At 45.1% G+C, this 17,217-nt stretch overlaps 1 protein-coding gene across 1 annotated transcript; it reads left to right on the top strand.

The window, feature by feature from the left end:
- Positions 1 to 445: 445 nt before the first annotated feature.
- Positions 446 to 16,898, top strand: ppap2d (phosphatidic acid phosphatase type 2D). Its single transcript, XM_076753070.1, has 6 exons — positions 446 to 992; positions 12,634 to 12,791; positions 12,900 to 13,186; positions 13,334 to 13,391; positions 15,011 to 15,187; positions 15,382 to 16,898. Exons 1-6 carry the CDS (start codon positions 788 to 790, stop codon positions 15,484 to 15,486), a joined length of 990 nt encoding a protein of 329 aa, XP_076609185.1. The 5' UTR covers positions 446 to 787; the 3' UTR covers positions 15,487 to 16,898.
- Positions 16,899 to 17,217: the final 319 nt, after the last annotated feature.

Genomic DNA, 17,217 nt, shown 5'->3' with positions numbered 1-17,217 from the left:
TTCAGAGTTGGCGCAAACGTAAACACAATCTTACTGAATCTGCGTTATTATTTTGGGGAAGGGTAGGGACGTGGGACGTGTGCTCACATGGGTGGGACAGTTTAATGGGACAGGACACATCACAGTGAAGAGGACCAGTCACGATACAGCTGTCAGGACATGTGGATCGAACATGTTTTGATGTCCAGCCTCAGCTTTTACACATTGATTTTGTTCGTGTTTTTTTTTTTTTTTTTTTTTTTAAAACTGCAGCTCCGTTAAGTCAAATGAGTAACACCGGAAATCACACGATTTTCCCAAACAAAATTAATGTCTCGGTGTTACTCGACCGACGGTGTGACTCACGGTCATTAAAGAGAGCTTTATTTTGAAAGTTTCAACTACCATTTCCGTTTTTCATTGACGTTGCTTTTACATAAATGTGACCGCTGCTCTGCTCGGAACGTTTGAGAGCAGAGTACAACACGCTCCCACTCACAAGAAGTTTGCTGAAAGGTTGAACTGACTTGAAGTTGACTCGGATGTTTGTGGTCCCTCACTTTTCCAATTAGCTTCCATCTTTCTTTTGCGTTTTGATGACAAACGCCTAACGTTAGCCTACCTCAACAGGCGGTTAGTTGACCGGGGTCCGCTGCTGTCAAACTTTGGTTGACATGGATTTGTTGCAGAGACGACGGATGGACTGAAAAGTTTGGGAATTTCCATCATTCACCGACCAGCTACGACAAAACAGACTCATTGCAAGTCCTTTTTAAACAAGTTGCCATTAACCGGTTTAGCTAAAGACATGCAGAAGTTCAATTCCACCGGTACCAACAGCAACACGCTGCCCCGGGACGCGGAGCTCCAGCTGCGGCTAGCTGACAGCGGAGGCGCCGGAGAAGGGAAGGAGAACGGCGCCGGGAAGCATTTCCTCGCCCAACCTGAGGAAAGCTCGTTTTGCACCAAGAGGAAGATGCTTGTCGGTTTGGATGTAATATGTCTTTGTGTCGGTAAGAATAGGCCTATTTTTATTTTATTGTTTTGACCTTAGACAAACACTTACTGTGTGTTATTATGGGAGGACTGCAGTTGAGCAAGTACAATGTAAACACACTATTTGAGAGCCTTGAATCTACAATAACTTTTAATATTTTTAAAGGACCCACACATATCTGTCAGCTCGCCCTGTGACGGCACGCACATGTCAACACCAGCCTTAAACCTTTCAGAGGTTAGAAGGAGGTTAAACGAAGCTGCTTTTCGCTTGGAAAAAAACACACATCGGAGGGGGATTTGTTAAAGTTAACGAAGCTGCAAAGCATTTTTCCAGAAGTCAAATGGAAACTGTTCAAACAGGCAGAAAACTTTCAGCCCGTTCCCCCTCGGTGCACGTGGGAGCAGGAGGGAGGGCGGTGGCGGTGGCGGGGGGGCTCAGCTGGCAGGAGCACAGTTGTCCCGGGAATTCATCTGTTCCCATGGTAACCCCCAAAGTTCCCGGGAGAAGAACGTGGGAATTGGGGATGAAAACATGCCCCGCGCCTGTGTTCTCGTGCCGAACATTACCCCCGTTCACTGCGCGCTGCAGCCGCGCTCACTGCAGGGTTACTCAATGTCGGCCAGATGATTAACAGCGCTCAGCTGGAAGGTTGTACAGGTTTATAATTCAATAACATTAACCAGCAGTTTTCACAAGGACAATGAGAAACATCAGTAACAACACATGGGCAACAACTCAGGGGCCTCTGACAGAATAAAGGAGTGGTTAAAGAGACTTTCTCTATAATTACGTAGAAATTACCAACAGGTTCCATTTGACAGTGAACAGGGAATGATTGTTTGTCTGGAGAAGTAATCTGCTGGTCTTTTGTTTTTTCATCTTATTGTACAGTTTTAAAGACTACTTACTATCAGAGTGAGAACACTTTTTGCTGAAATCAAAACCCAAAAGGTTTTAAAGTTACTAGATAAGATAGGACTTTATTGATCCCACACAGGGGAAATTAAGTCATTACAGCCAGCAAGTATTACAAAAAGCAGAAACAGTGGCACTAAAGGGTCAAGATAAAAAAATGCACAGGATACAGAATTGAAAAACAACTTTGTACATGTACAATATGTACAGATTCTAAAAATAAATGCCATAAAAACTGCTGCCATACAAAGTACTGTTGCCAATATTCTTATGAGAAAAACTACTAATGTCATATGTTGTATTGAAACTAAACTAAAAATACTGGTGCCAATATGGATAATAAATTGTGTTATTGCACAGTTGAGAGAACTATGCAACATATGTTAGCACTGATAACAGTAGTGCTAAACAAAGTGAGTTTATGATGTAGAATTGGGGAAAGACAGCATCAACACAGAGGAGTGCGAGGAGAACAACAGAGGAAAAGCAAGACTGCAAATATTATGTATTTTCACTTTAAAAGTAGATCATGAAAATTGTCACTTTCATCACAATTAGCGCTATCCATCATGGGAACATATGTATGATATCAGAGACCTCTATGATAAGATCTGGTCAAATTGTGAGTTGGTTCAATATGGAGCACCATCAGTGTCATTACGTTAGGCAGGCTCAGTTTTATAAGTTAAGACTTTATGTGATCACAGTTTCTCTCACTGCACCCACACAGTTCATGAATTATGGTAATAGTAAGATTAAACTTGGCAGAAAAAGTCTCCTTTCGGTCCTTTAGGTATGTACAGCTCCCGATTTCAGAAAAGGTGGGACACTGTGTAAAGAGTAAATACATATATAATCATGTGTACACAAAGTGATGAACCTTGCTCCATCCTTGCTTGTTAACGACTGAGCCTTTCGAGGATGCTCCTTTCAAACCCAGTGACACTATCACCTGTTACCAGTGAACCTGTTTACCTGTGGAATATTCCAAACAGGTGTTTTGGAGATTCCAGTACCTGAGAACTATACTGGACTCTTTCAGGACATGAGTAAAATTATGTTATTACTTTCCACCTCTCTTCATTCTGCTGGGGAGTTGTATGAAATCACCCGAAAGCCAGTTTCAGTTTGCCACCTGCTGCTGGACTCTGTGATATTTAGCGAAGAGCGAGAGAAAATATAGTGTCATAAGTTTCATGTCGTCATCTCACATGACTATGATAGGGACGGGAACATCGATGCTGCATGAGTGATTATTCGGACCAGCAGCAAACACGAGAGGCAGAACCCGTCTAGGCAGATTGACAGGTCTCAGTCTCGTTGGCAGTTAAAGCATCGGAAGTGACCCGGCAGACAAGACGACAGTGTGAGGCAGTTAGTTTCATTGCCGTGTTATTCTTAACCCCTGCAGGTATGCTATTAGCTGCTCATTCTGCACGCTACTCAGCAGCTTTGTTTTCGTGCTTAGGAAGTGGCGAGTGACCCAGCATCAGTCAGCACAAGGGAGGAAATGGTCTCTCTCAGTTCTCCTCCTAAGACACACACTGAGCACGCCACTTGCTTTCTCACAAAATTGCGTGCCCTGACCCCTCTTATCCCCCTCTGAGTAGATTACAACACTGAGACTGAGTCACTGAGCCTCAAGCTAGACACAGCAGAGAGGATTTAGAGTCAGTTAGTCTTGTGACTCTTTTGTAGTAAGTAAAACAAATTCACCTTCTCGCTGTGGATGGAACAATCGCAGAAGTCCTGATTTGGTTTAATGGGCTGATTGTGTTTTCAATTTATGATTTTTAAACATTAAAGAAGTGTAAGGTTTTAAAGTTTGACATGAAAAACGTGGTCTTCCCGACCCATTAGGTGCAAAACCAGGCGTGCTGACGTGTAGATCAATAACCCCAACAACACAATGTTTTCTGAAATAAGAGCAAAATTTAATGATATAATACAATATAATGTATTGCTACACCCATTCTTGTTACTGATAGAGCTCATTAGATGACTTCCAGATTCCCATCTGTCTGACTACATCCTGCCTGTCTCTTCCCTGTTAACTATCAAGTCAGTTATCAGCGGAGGCCTGGCCTTGACTCATCTGTGGGCATTTGGCAGTGAATGCCATAACTTAGGCAAAATGAATCAGGCCCTTCTTTTAGCTCGACCCTCTTATCTCTGACTAACCCAATTTTCCCTTAAAAATGCCATCATCAGATCCCCTCAGACAGTTGACCCTCTGGCATTGTTCATCCCGTAAAGGGGCTCATTCACTGCTCTAACTATGGAATTTTACCCTGAAGCATCCCATCCTAATTATGTTATCAGCTGAAGAGGGATTCCACAATGACCTGACGTTTTCACAGCCTCTCCGTGTGCTTTAGCATTTACTTCACATTTAAAGAGGCGACATAAAGGTAGTGTGAGGTGGTATTATGAATGAGCTTTAATCTGCCAGTGGAATGTGTGGATACTGAGGAAATTAACACGAGGTTTATGACTCTCGTTACCTGATCAGACTCTTACTCAACACCGGGCTTGTCTAACATTGTTGTGCTCCAGACACAAGGCAGTGTTGGTAATGGGGCTGTTCTAACACGCACATGAGGGATGCTTCACGGAGATGGATTGTTCTGGTTCAGCTCAGTGTCAGTAAGTTCCATGTAAGCTGCAGACTGCAAGTGTTTGCTTGTGTGTCTAAGTGTGTGCATGCATTCCTGGTGGGGCTGGTAGGGGATTCTGACCTGGAGAAAGCCGCCAGAATCTGCGCCCCGTGGCTGCATCTATGATCTGGTGTCCAGCCACCCAGAGGTCATGAGGCGTCGGGTGTTTGTCATATCTGCTGAGCATGCAGGGACAGGCCTCCCAGCCTGCACTGCTGTTTCCCCTCTGCACAGGTGGTCCTTACTCTGTCATCACCCCAATAAAGACAGTTATTGACTCTCTTAAGAGTAATTGGGAAATGATTGGAAGTGACACTTGAAAGCCTGCTATTAGCTTATATAGCTTAGAGGGACATTATGATTATCACTAGGCTTGACCTTCTTGTAGAGGTTAATTGAGCAATAGTTCCATGCTTGAAATGCACAAGATGTCAGTCTGGGTTTGAATAGTGCAAAAAAAACAAAACAAAAAAGATTCACATTCTAGATAAATTTCAGTGGTACAAACATAACTAGGTTTTGTACACTATTAAAAGCGAAAGCTTGAATCAGTCTGCTGTGTGTGAGTGTGCGTTTTTGTCCTGGACGTGAAGCAGCATGCCGGGACGAGAGGACCAGTATCTACCTCAGGGATCTGGATTCTAAAAGGGCTCCCTCTTTCCAGCTTATCTCTGCCTTTGACCCCTTTTTTCCTCCTCTTTCTTCAGACAAACTCTATTTTAGGACTGAAGGTGTTCCAGCAATGTCGCGAGGTGTGTGAGCGTGTGTGTGTCGTATGTTTGCTGGTGTGTCTTGGGCGGGTGGCGGGTTTATCACAGAGGATTCCTGGTTGTGTTCTTTTGGCAGAGAAAGCTGCCAAGTGAGTGAGACAGCGAGAGGCCGACACGTCACAGCATGTCTGTGTGTATAGGGCCAGGAATATTAAATTGTCTCCTCTGTGTGTGTGTGTGTGTGTATGTGTGTGTGCGTGCTTAGAAGTAAAAGTGTGGGTGTGGGTGTTTTTGTGTATGTGTCATCGCGGCTGCTGATGCGGACACCCTACTACAGCTGCCATGTGCGTGCTGTTTGTTGACAAATTTGCCGGTCGTGTTTTGCTGCATGTTTTAGGCCCTGATCAAACACACGTCGAAGTTATGGAACACACTGGCGTCACTCTGCGGCTGACAGATGGAGAGCCATTAAAAATGGCTCAGGCAGATCATTAGCTGGTGGAAGAAGTGATTTTGCTTACTCTCTCTCGTTAGTGTATTAATGCATCTCCTTCCCATTTGACAGCACTGCGGATGTTCAGGAATCCATTAGTTGCACTCGTCCTCAGACAGTCTCCGTGGGCACATGTATTTTGCTGTCAATACATCTTCCTCCAGCCATTAGCACAACAGAGCCAGCTCAGGTCTTAGAAATGTCTCAGTTGCCTGAAGGCTGAGGGGCAAGTGAGAGCCCGAGTGAGTGAAGAGCCCTGGGGTGGGAGAGGAGAGTGGGCCATGGAAAGAGAGAAGGGGTTTAGGATCTACAGTAGGGGTCAGAGGTCAGACCCAGGGGCGCCTAAGGGATCTTATCCACAGCTGTCTGTTCATGTCCTAGTAAGGAAGTAGTGCTGAGAAGGATAGGAACTGTTCAGACAGCAAATAGCTTCAAATGTGCTTTTAATGAGGCAGCTGCAATCTTCTCCTCGATGGTGGTTCCGTAAGTGCCCACGGTGGTCCATAGGTATTAGCCGTAATGAGTGAATAAAGATGTGTGTAGTTCTCTAAACCTCAATGCTCATTAGCTACAATGGGTTTGGAGAGGCTTACCATCAAAGTATCTACCTGAATCCAAATTCAGCCTTTAGCCCCGCCTTTGCGTCTGTCAGGACTAATGACTCGTCCTCTTCTGTCTGTTCCCCCATAAGGAGACTTAGACAGCCCCCCTTGGCGCCATAGCATGGTTACCCATCATTGGGACCATTTTATCATTGTGTCGCATCTCACCTGCTGGAGTCCCCCCCCCCTCCCCCCTTCATCCTCTCAAGCTCCCCTCTGAAGTTGTTCCAACTGCATTTTCCCTGCAAACCAAAACTCTCTGACAAAACAGCCCTGCAGCCCTCGACTCTTGCTACACTGCACAGACAGCGTTACCACAATTAGGCTGCAGCGTGCCAGATATCTCCTCTGGAGTCTCAACCGTAACCCAACATCATTCTCACATTGCAGACTGTAAGCCCTCACCTCGCTGCGCACACCCTTACCTTCACACCGCAAAAACCACCAGAGCACTCCTTTAAAGTTTCCAGGGTACATACCGGAGTGGCGGGTCCTTTATGTTCCTGCTGAATCAGACAGGCAGACAGACAGCCCACCTCAGACCTCACCACTCATGCCCTGAACTCCAGAGCCGGGCTCCAGGAAGCAGGTCAGTGAAGTGTGGAGAGAACAGAAGCAGCTGTGGGAAGCATGTCTCCACTGGCCAGCGGTAACAGTAACAGTGGAGGGGGCAAGCAAGAGCTCCCCTGGTGTGCTGGTGGAAGGTAAAGCAGGAACTTGAAACCACCTTGCTCACAAGAAATATTGTATTTCAGATCACACACACTTTCATTTGTGAGTTTGCTGATGTTGCACATCAAAGCTTCAGTATTTTGCATTTTTGACTCGCAAGGTACTTTCAGCTGTCTCACTTTATTCTCTCTGGGCCTTTTTGTATGCCCTGTTTGAGTCACTCAATCAATCTCTGATTTTACCTGGATGTTGAAAGGCAAGAAGGGGCCTGGGGGGGCAGATGTTTGACAAAGTTCCAGGACTGTTGTGGCTCCTCAGCCCTTTGTTCTTCACTGATTACTGTCTTTGTGCTGCCATCAGGGCAGACAAAACAGAACAGTCTCTCAGAATAATCCCACCAATAGTGGAAAAAGAAATGGGTGTGTATCAGGCCAGGCGGCCACCACTCAGCCTCATCCCACCTCTCCACTACCTGGATTGGGCCACCAAGGATGAACAGGAAGAACCACCTTCTAGGAGTCTCACACACGGACATACACGCACAGCACTTTAATTGGGTTTGTGGCAGTTCATGGTTGCCAATCTTAATCACAGCCTTGGTGCGAATGACTTCACCTTATGTTTAAATATTACTTGCCTTACAACAGTCTGTGTGTGTGTGTGTGTGTGTGTGTGTGTGTGTGTGTGTGTGTGTGTGTATGTGCGCCTTTGTGTGCCCGAGCCTGTGCGATGGTGCATACGCTGTCTTCCTGGACCGCCTCTTCAAACAAAGCCTTTTTTATATCAGGTGAAACATAAAAGGCTTGGCTTTGTCCTGAAAGTACCTCACTTAAACTGAATAGTGATTAGATGAAAGAACAGACCGAGGCTAGCGTATGGAGACAGCTTTGTGCAGTTAAAGTCATTACTGCACAAATAATTATACAAACCCACCCAGCCCAACTGCACACTGCTGTTTATGAGTGTGTTAGCGAGGCCGTCACACTGCTTCTAGTAATGTTGTTACCAGAGATTATCATGCTTGCAAAGATTCAAATTACGACAGTTCAGTTCACTAGCTTATTATTTTTTTTGCAAGGTTGACTTGAAGGTAAACAAGCAGCTTAAAATTTACTTGGGAAACACTGGCACATGCAAGCTGGTGAGAGGCCCAGCGAGGGTGGACCACCCCTGAAGGGTGCGGTAGCACACTGGGCTGCAGGCCAGGCCCAGCCCAGTCCTGAACTGCAGGCCAGATGGACCTGTGTTGACAGGTCACTAATTGTTTGTCCTCCAGTTCTGTCAAAGGGCAAACATAGAATGAGGCCCGTACAGGCAAACATTAATGTGCGTTATGAAGCAGATTGTCATTATTGTGGCTTAGCTTAGCTTCAGGCTTCAGAGTATCATGCTAATCTACGAGCATACACAAGCTGTTTGTCCGACAGCAGCAGCACAGGACTTCACTTAGGTCTGCGACAGGCTGTTTGCCTAAATGCGTGCCGTCAGGATTATTTGGCTCTGCCGTGGTTTATTTGGTTGGTTAGTTTTCCTTCCAGGTGCTGGTGGTTTTTTTGCTGGTTTGTTTGGTTATATGTTGGTCTGTATGGCTGTGGCTTTGGTTTGTTTGCATCCCAGTGTGGTTTTTATGTGCATGTGAGTGTGTTGAGTCTGTATGTGTGTTGGGGGTATTCTGCTGGTTGAGGTGGGGTCGTGTTTACAGAGCGGGTCCCAGCAGAGCCCAGATCTCTGACCCTCACATTCCAGAACCACCACTAATCGCCTCCGTCTGCTGTTCTTTGCAGAGAAACCCTTGCCGCATCTCTCTTGGCTCCATCCCTCCAGTTTTCTCTCACCCCAGCATTACTGCCCTCACCCCCATTTGTCAATTTTCTAGCCTCCTGGCTATGCATTTTATCCCAGTTTTCAGTTTGACGCTGTATTGATCAGCAGATATTTAGCAACATGACTGTAAAGCATGTCGATCAATAGCTACCATCTGTCCTCTTTCTTTGTGCTCTGCCTTTAATCACTTTCTCCATAGGTTTTTCTTTTTTAATTTCTTGCTTTTGGTTGTTGTTGTTCTCCTCTCACAGTGAGCTCATTCTGGGCTGCAGTCATAGATGTGTAAATTAGAACCAGAAGAGTTTCTCAGAGTGAGGCACATATCCCCTCTGCTCTCATTCCTCCTCTTCTCCTTCCTCCCTCCCTCCCTCTCTCTCTTCTCCCACCCACCCTCCTTTCTTTCTATCCCTTTTGACTGTTTGAAAGCATTCCTGCTTTGAGTGTCAGGCCCAGCGAGCAGCACATTTTGGCCTGGTTGTGTGAGCCGACCCACTCCTCCGCCTCCTTCTGGGTCCCCTCGCAGGCTTTCCTGGCCTGCCTCTCTTTTGAGCATGTCTTGGCCAGGTGCAGAGGTCTGTTCACAGCTGCCTGACAGATGATGTGAGGGTCTCTGGAGTGTTTTTGTGTCCTGTTGTGAAAACTGTTTTAATGTAGTTGTAAAGCATAGAGATTGACTGTTACAAAGCAGCGTGTAATTTGTATAGGATTTTAAAGGGCACTGAATAACTTTGCATGCGGTTTCTAGAACTATTGCTTTATTTTTCTTTTGTTATTGAGAATTTTTGACACAACTCAGGTTGAGGTCAATTTGGTTGATTTATTGAGAAGCAAACAGTTTTCAACTGTGGAGTGATCTTTGGATCATGGCCATTAGTTCCAAGTCTGTCCATGGACTCCATGCAAAAATGAGAAAACAACACGAGCCATAAGTACTGGCAGGCCTGAGGTCATAAAATATGTTGCTATCTGGCTCAGCACTTCATGGTTCCCATTAGTCCCTCATATGAGTTGAAAGCGATCCCTTAAGAAGTCCATCTTCCTACTGTAACCGCAGAGTTTCCTTAATGCAAAATATTGATTAAAAATATTGATTATTGAGAGAGGCCTCACCATATTGTGGCATCTGATGAGGACACAGAGGAAACCTCTTAATGGACGGTGTAGAAAGCAGTAAAATGTCTCGATTTGCCACAAAACCAAAGCAAAAGCATGAATTTATGGCAAAACAAATGTCAAATGCTGTATTGTATGTTGCAACATTTGAGCACACCCCAAAATACCATAAAAAAACCACATTTCAGAAGAAAGTGCTGCACGTTCGAGCATGTGTGAAAGTGGCTTACAAAGTACTGTCGGGCCTTCATTGCTTTATCCACATTTGGGCATAAAAGACACTGTGAACAAAGTTGCTTTCTTGTTGTATAATGAGAACTAGCAGTGACTGCACAGGCTGGAAATTTACATTTTCAATGGTCAATATGTCATTATTAAGTATAATTATTAGTATATTGGCACACACATACACACACACACACATACCTGCACACCCGTCTTGTCAAGCCAGCACACTGCGACCATTAACTGTGACCACAAACATATGTAAAATGGAGTGTAGTGCATTATAACCAAATGAAAGAAAATCCACACACCCACTCAGTTTGAACAACAAACGAACTAGACCATATCTCTGCAGGTCTCCGCCAAGGTATGACACACACAGATAACGGGATAACAATTGGGAGATTAAGAGGTGTGTGTGTAGGTCACTATGCAGGTGGCATGAAGGAACCAGGACACAGTCATAAAACAGACCGAGGCTAGCTTTAGATAAAAAAAAGGACTTCCCCAAAGCGATTCTCTAACAGCAACATCATAAACTAATCAGAATTACTTCGAGGAAGCAGTTTTCTTTATTACTCCTAAAGACATGTACTGTAATGCAACTATGGTGCCAAAAAATTCAACATTATAAGATTCTCACAATATAAAATTTGACAACTGAATTAATAGCAAGGTTATTTTTCTGTTTTGAACTACAGGATGTACAAATACGCTAATATTGTTTGACAAGATTCAACTGGCATTTGTTTTAAAGGCTGACCAGACAACGCCCCAACTTAAAAGTAGCTGATGAATGGCTCCATTATGAAGAATATCCTTTGTCTAAACAAACAGATAGCACCTGCTTGTCACCTGCACATGGATGTGTGCGCTGTACGAGGTACATCAGTGCGTGACTGAGCTGAATTTATGTCGGCGTGTGAGGAGACGCCTGTTGACGTGGGGACTGAGTGCGATGAGTGAGATCAGGGTCAGATGAGAGTGTTTCCTATCTCTCTCTCTCTTCTTTGGCGTCTCAGCCTCTGCTCTCTGCCTGCAATGTGTTTCCCTCCCTCACTTTCTTACCAAGGCCCCTGCTAAGATCTATGGAAGTGGGCTGGCTTTTATTATCTGTGTTTTGTCTTTCTGTTAGGGCACCATGACTTTGAGTGCACAGGTCACTAGCACACACGTTTGACTGCAGTGAAACATTGTGTGGCTCAGCAAAAGAGCTGCCTTTCCATGTGTTTTATAGATTATTTACCTTGTTATCCTTGTTTATCAGTTCACTGAGGCAGAATGAGCGATATGAGTGTTTTATTAGTGGACTGTATGGCTGTGATAGCAAAAACACAGAATAATGGCAAAGATTGAAGCAAAGCCGATGGGAACAAATCTATAGTAAATCACGTATTCAGGACCCGCCCTTTGTCGGTTAGTAATTGTTAATTTATCATGCTTAAAGACATGTTTGCGGGCCATTGTTTGTGGGTTTGAGTGTGTATTTATGCCTTGTTCCTCTTGGCCTGATTTTGAGTGTGTATCCTGTGCACTACTCAGTCACGTACTCTGAGAGATTCCCTGGCAGGAGCAGTGTTTTGGCCTGGGCGCGTTCCAACCAACCAGCAGGCCAGGGATGACAGGAAGAGGCACAGAGGTTAATGATTAGTCCCATGTTCTCGCTGCATTCCATCGGGTGACGAGGGGACATGGGATAGGGGACAAAGAGATGGGGCTGGCCGGGCAGGCTTTTACAGGGCTATTGGATATTAGTTTGAAGTACAAGACAGAGTAAAAGCTGTGTAGCTCGGGCCTCGTTTCTGGGGACACAAACACACCATCTCCCTTTTAGCCATCATTAAAATGTTGCACAACTTTTACCCAATGAACTTTCACCGTCAGGTGTGAGGTGTGTTTGCTTAAGCATGCCAGACCTTGACTGACTTTCACCTGATACTTAGTGACCAACCAGGAAACAGAGTCAACACATATGTAGGACAATTGTTAATGTTAGATCAGATGGATTGCTTTTCACTGGAACAAGGCGTCATTATTAAACAATGCCTTGCTCTTCCTCCAGTGGGTTTATTGTCCTCTCGTGGCACACTGAAACATTCTGTGTAACATTCCCTGTCACATTTTCCTTCTCCTTCCTCATCTTAATTCTCCACTGTCATGCCCATCTCCCCGTCTGTCCGTCTGTCATCTCTCCTTCTCACTGATCCTCTGGTGGATGCAGCTATGTGCGGTACGCTTCATCCAACAGGAATCTGGAAATCGTGCCACCAGATGACTGACAGTCTTTAAGCTGCTGCCTTCGTGCTCCTGTGAGACACAAGTATCTCCGTATCTCGCTCTCTCTGTTATCTTTCTTGCACAGACCACATGCTCACAGACATTCATCAAGTCATTTTTTTGTTTTTTGTCTGCTTCCCCTCCCTTCTCGCCTACATCTCATCAGCCTCCATCCCATTCTTTGCGTGTGAGTTGAAGGCAGTGACTCCGTACAGGCGAGGCTTCTTTTGTGGAGACTCCAGCATCACCTATCCCTACGTAGACAGTGAGGCCATCCCTGACAGCCTGCTCATTGCTGGTGGCATAGCCATCACCGGCGTAACGGTAAGACAGTGATTGTTGTTATGTATTTGTTACCATCACTTCAGTGAGGTGTAATGGAGCATGTGTTCCAGTATTTATAAAGTTTCTCATGTCTTATTTCCCTCTCAGATTGCACTGGGTGAATGCTACCGGGTACGTTTCCGAGGCGTACACTCGCGGGCTTTTGTTCAAAACCTCTACGTGTCGTGCCTGTACAAAGAGCTGGGAAGCTTCCTGTTTGGTTGCTGCGTGGGTCAGTCTCTCACCAATATGGCCAAGCTAAGCGTGGGACGCCTGCGACCCAACTTCCTGCATGTCTGCAACATCACCTATGAGTTCATCAACTGCACGCCGGGCAGCTACGTGTCCCAGGTCACCTGCAGGCAGCCTAATCAGAAGATGGTGGAGGAAGCAAGGTGTGTTGTGTGTTGTGTGTGTGCGCGCGTGAGTTGCTTTTGCTCAGAAATGATTTAGCTTGTTTACTAAAGGTCAGGTATGTGTTGTGCTCGACTCAGGCAGTCCATGTTTAACACTTGGCATCTTTTACTGATGTTCTCTTTCAGGAAGTCTTTTTTTTCCGGCCATGCTTCCTTCGCAATGTACACCATGCTCTATCTGGCAGTAAGTCACACACACACACATACACACACACACACACACACACACACACACACACACACACACTGACACAGAATGTGACCTTCACAGTCACCTGAGCTTGTGTTGTGTAATTACAGTATTTGGTACTGTGTTTACAATGTTGGGGAAATATTACAGCTCTCGCTTTCATTTCAGTTATTAGAGACAACACCAATCCCCAGAGGCCAAGAACACTGTGCAGCTATTAACTAGATCAGCTAATTAAACATGCGCAAACACAGACCAAGACATGTGCTGTTAAATATATTCACACTGCCTGATCGTGAGGGAGGAGACCTTTGAGAGCAGCAATTCTCCAAAGGCATCCTGCTTCAAGCTGAAAGAGCTGGTGAGATAGAGAGAGAGCGAGGAGGGGAGAGAGAGAGGGGGGAGAGTCGGAGAATGAGGGAGAATGTTTTCCACGGGGAACATGAATAGATGAAGAGACTACACAGACAGAGGAGGCCTTGTTGTGGGTCTCATTTAGAGGAGGGGGTGGAGGGCTGAATATGCCTGCTGAGAGATCGACAGGCTTCTTTCAGCAAGAGACACCCTCTCATGGTCCCCCCCTCGCCACCAGCCTCCCCCAGCCCTTCATCTTTCTCTTCCTTTCTCTCACACTGCACTGCCCAGTAGTCATGGGAGCATTGTGGGAGAGAAGTGACAGTTAGAGGGAGACAAAAGCACATTCTTCAACAAAAAATGTCCTTATTGCTCATGTTTTACCCGCCATTAACCCTTAAATTATAGGTGGAGGTGACTCCAATATATTTTTGCGTACAGCTAATTAAAAATTAATGAGATGGAGTGAGGATGCTCGAATAGAGGAGAGGAGAAAATACCCAATTTGCAATGGCGCACTATAGAAGTCCAAAAGAAAAGCAGCTCCTCTCTGAGCAGAAAGAGACAAGGATGAGTAGGGGGAGAGTGAATAAGAGGAATAAAAGGGTAGAAGACGAAGTGGTCTGAGAAAAACAAGGCTGTCGTGTTTCTCCTGTTCTCTGTTTTCTCTACATCTCACTCCATTGTTTCTGCACAACCAAACACACACACCGCAGGCACAATCACAGACTCACAGACTGCAGGTTCGCTGCTAGCTAGTGTTTGAGCAGACTGGAGAAGAAACAACCTGTAGCAACATGCCACCCGTGCCGCAGCCAGCTGCGAGTGTTTAAGGCAGGAACAGTGACACCTGCTCTCAGTTGGGTTTGGAGAGGGGAGAGAAGGACCCGGTGAGGGTCGGCCTCACCGCAGGAATGTAGGCCACGTGCTCCCCAGTGTTTGACGGGTCCAGACAGACCTCCAGCCTCCTCTTAAAGCTGCATCACGCTCGCCCCGTGACCCCATTTTTACAGACAAAAACATCCATTCTGCACAGCAGCGCTGGTGCAGGAGATGAGGATGAACAAAAGGAGGAAATGGGGTTTAAGAAAGTGTTAATGGACTCATGCCAAGTGTCTCTTTCCCCTCTGGGCAGCAGACTGAGTGGATGCTTCATTAAAAGGGCCCCACCTGTTTTTATAGAAGTTGGAAGACATCATGCTGCACATACTGCAGTCACCAAGTCAGTAACAACATAATGTTTTCCTTCTTTCTTGCAGTTCTACCTGCAGGCGCGGTTGTCGTGGCGAGGAGCTCGGCTGTTACGTCCATTAATACAGTTCCTCTTAGTGATGATCGCCATCTACACTGGCCTGACCCGCATTTCAGACTACCGTCACCACCCCACCGACGTCCTCACGGGCTTCATCCAAGGAGGGCTCACTGCGTACTGGGTGGTATGTCGAAAATCACACTTATCTCTGTCTTCTGCAGGATTTGTTTCTCTCTGCTCTCTGTTGTCTGAGTCACCTTTAACAATGGGCTCTCTTCCCGATTGGCCTCACTCTTGAGGTGTTTATAAGCGGTGAATGATTGACAGCATGTGTGGTCTGTGCGTATTTCCTGACATGTTTTGTGGCTGTGCCTGCAGGCTTTCTACATCTCCTCCATGTTTAAGCCCTGCGCCCGTCCAGACCTGTCTCCCACCAGCATGTCCCTGGAGAGTCCACTGTCCAGCCAGCAGACCGTCTGTTAGCAGGCACATGGACTCGTTCCAGGAATCAGAAGATAAGAGATGAACTTAAGTCTTTGAGAAAGGGAATCAGTCTAAGAGAGAGGTGTGATTAAAGAGTACAATCTAACACATGCTTGCTCTTTCAGGCATACTGATGCACACATTGCAAACACACATTCACAGAGTAACCTAACATGTTCACACACTCACACACGTGAAATACAAGAAGCACATTTGACTGTAAGTCAGACCCGTCCAGTGAAAAGAACTGCATACTAACAGATAAAGACAGATATTTTTTTATATATGAAAAAAAATAAAAATGTATATTTTTCAAGAGGATTTTTAGAAGCTGCTAATGTTGATAGTTTCCAGTTTGAACCTGTTTTCTTCTGTGATGGAGACTTTTGGTCAGTGCATTTAGTCAGCTTTCAAAGCAGAAGTGCTCACTCTTTGGTCTTGGGTGAGAGAGGAGAAAACGCCAGCCTCTTCTTTGTTTTTGATCCTCTGCTCAGCTTGGAAAACAGCACCCAGCAGCTGTGAACTGAGACCGTCAGACCTCAGATGTAAAGACAGCTCTGTACCAAGCGACAGAACTGGCAGTGATGAGGAACAAGCGCTGGCTTTACCTTCAGCGGCCTCATGCGCCACTGCTATAATCACACTGCCCTACTTTACTATGACTAAACAATAACTTGTACAAGACAACAAAAGAAACAGTATTCATGCTGTAACACAATGTTATCTTTCTTTCTGTGTAACCAAGGTGGTGATGGAGAGAAATCTGACCCTTTCCCGTCACTGCCACTTTTCTGTACTAACCACTTTGACTGTGTCTCAGAGGTGCAGGTTTGACTGAATTTTGTAACCTTTGACTTTTGCCCCCGGACTCTCTGAGCTGCACCTTGATTTATGCCACTCTGACAGGACAGCCGCCGTGGCTGCGACGCCGGCGAGCCCTCCTGTGCATCTTTATTAATAGCACTTGAACGTACATAATGGAACCTTCTAATTATAATCAATATTATATATTTTATCACAAGTTTGAATAATCAGTGTTTATTTTTGTTAATGTCAGACTCATACACTATGTTTGTTTTTTTGTTGAAATGATAATTATTCAAATTGAATGTAAATAGCTATTTCATTTTATAAACCACACAGAATTTCAAAAGTATTAGTTCCAGTTTTGGACAGTTTTTTTGCGTGTATGTTAAGTGTTTGTATTTACATTTGTGTCGATCAGGTACGGAGAGTTACTGTTGTATCTGTTGTAACTACTAGACTGAGCCACAGATATTATCAGAAAGCTATATTTTTTGTCTTCACAGTTATTGTTATTTGTTCGTTTTGTCTGTGAACGCCAGTAAGGCAGAAATAACCACTGTACTCAAAAAAACCAAACCAATAAAATGAATGTGGAATGTTTTGAACTTCTTCTGTCCTCCATTTTTCTTAGTGTCTGCAAACTGAAAAGTAATGGCACCGCAGTCCCTCTGATGGCTACCAAACACAAGCATACTTCATCTCAGTGTCACAATATTTATGTCATCTCAGTTGTCTCTGGCCCCCTCACAAGCAGAGTTGGTAAAATACACCATTTAGCCATTTGTAAGTCGGTTGTTTTAGAAACAGGATACCAGACTCTGTGAGGAGGTAGTGAAATCTGGGCTGAAACAAAAGGTAAACACTGAAATGATAAGTGATTTAACCTCTTGTGTTCGGAAGCTTCCACTCCAGTGCTCTTCTAGT

The sequence above is a fragment of the Chaetodon auriga genome, chromosome 16 (assembly GCF_051107435.1).
Source record: "Chaetodon auriga isolate fChaAug3 chromosome 16, fChaAug3.hap1, whole genome shotgun sequence".
Lineage (NCBI taxonomy): Eukaryota > Metazoa > Chordata > Actinopteri > Chaetodontiformes > Chaetodontidae > Chaetodon > Chaetodon auriga.
This window is presented reverse-complemented; position numbering and strand designations above follow the sequence as displayed.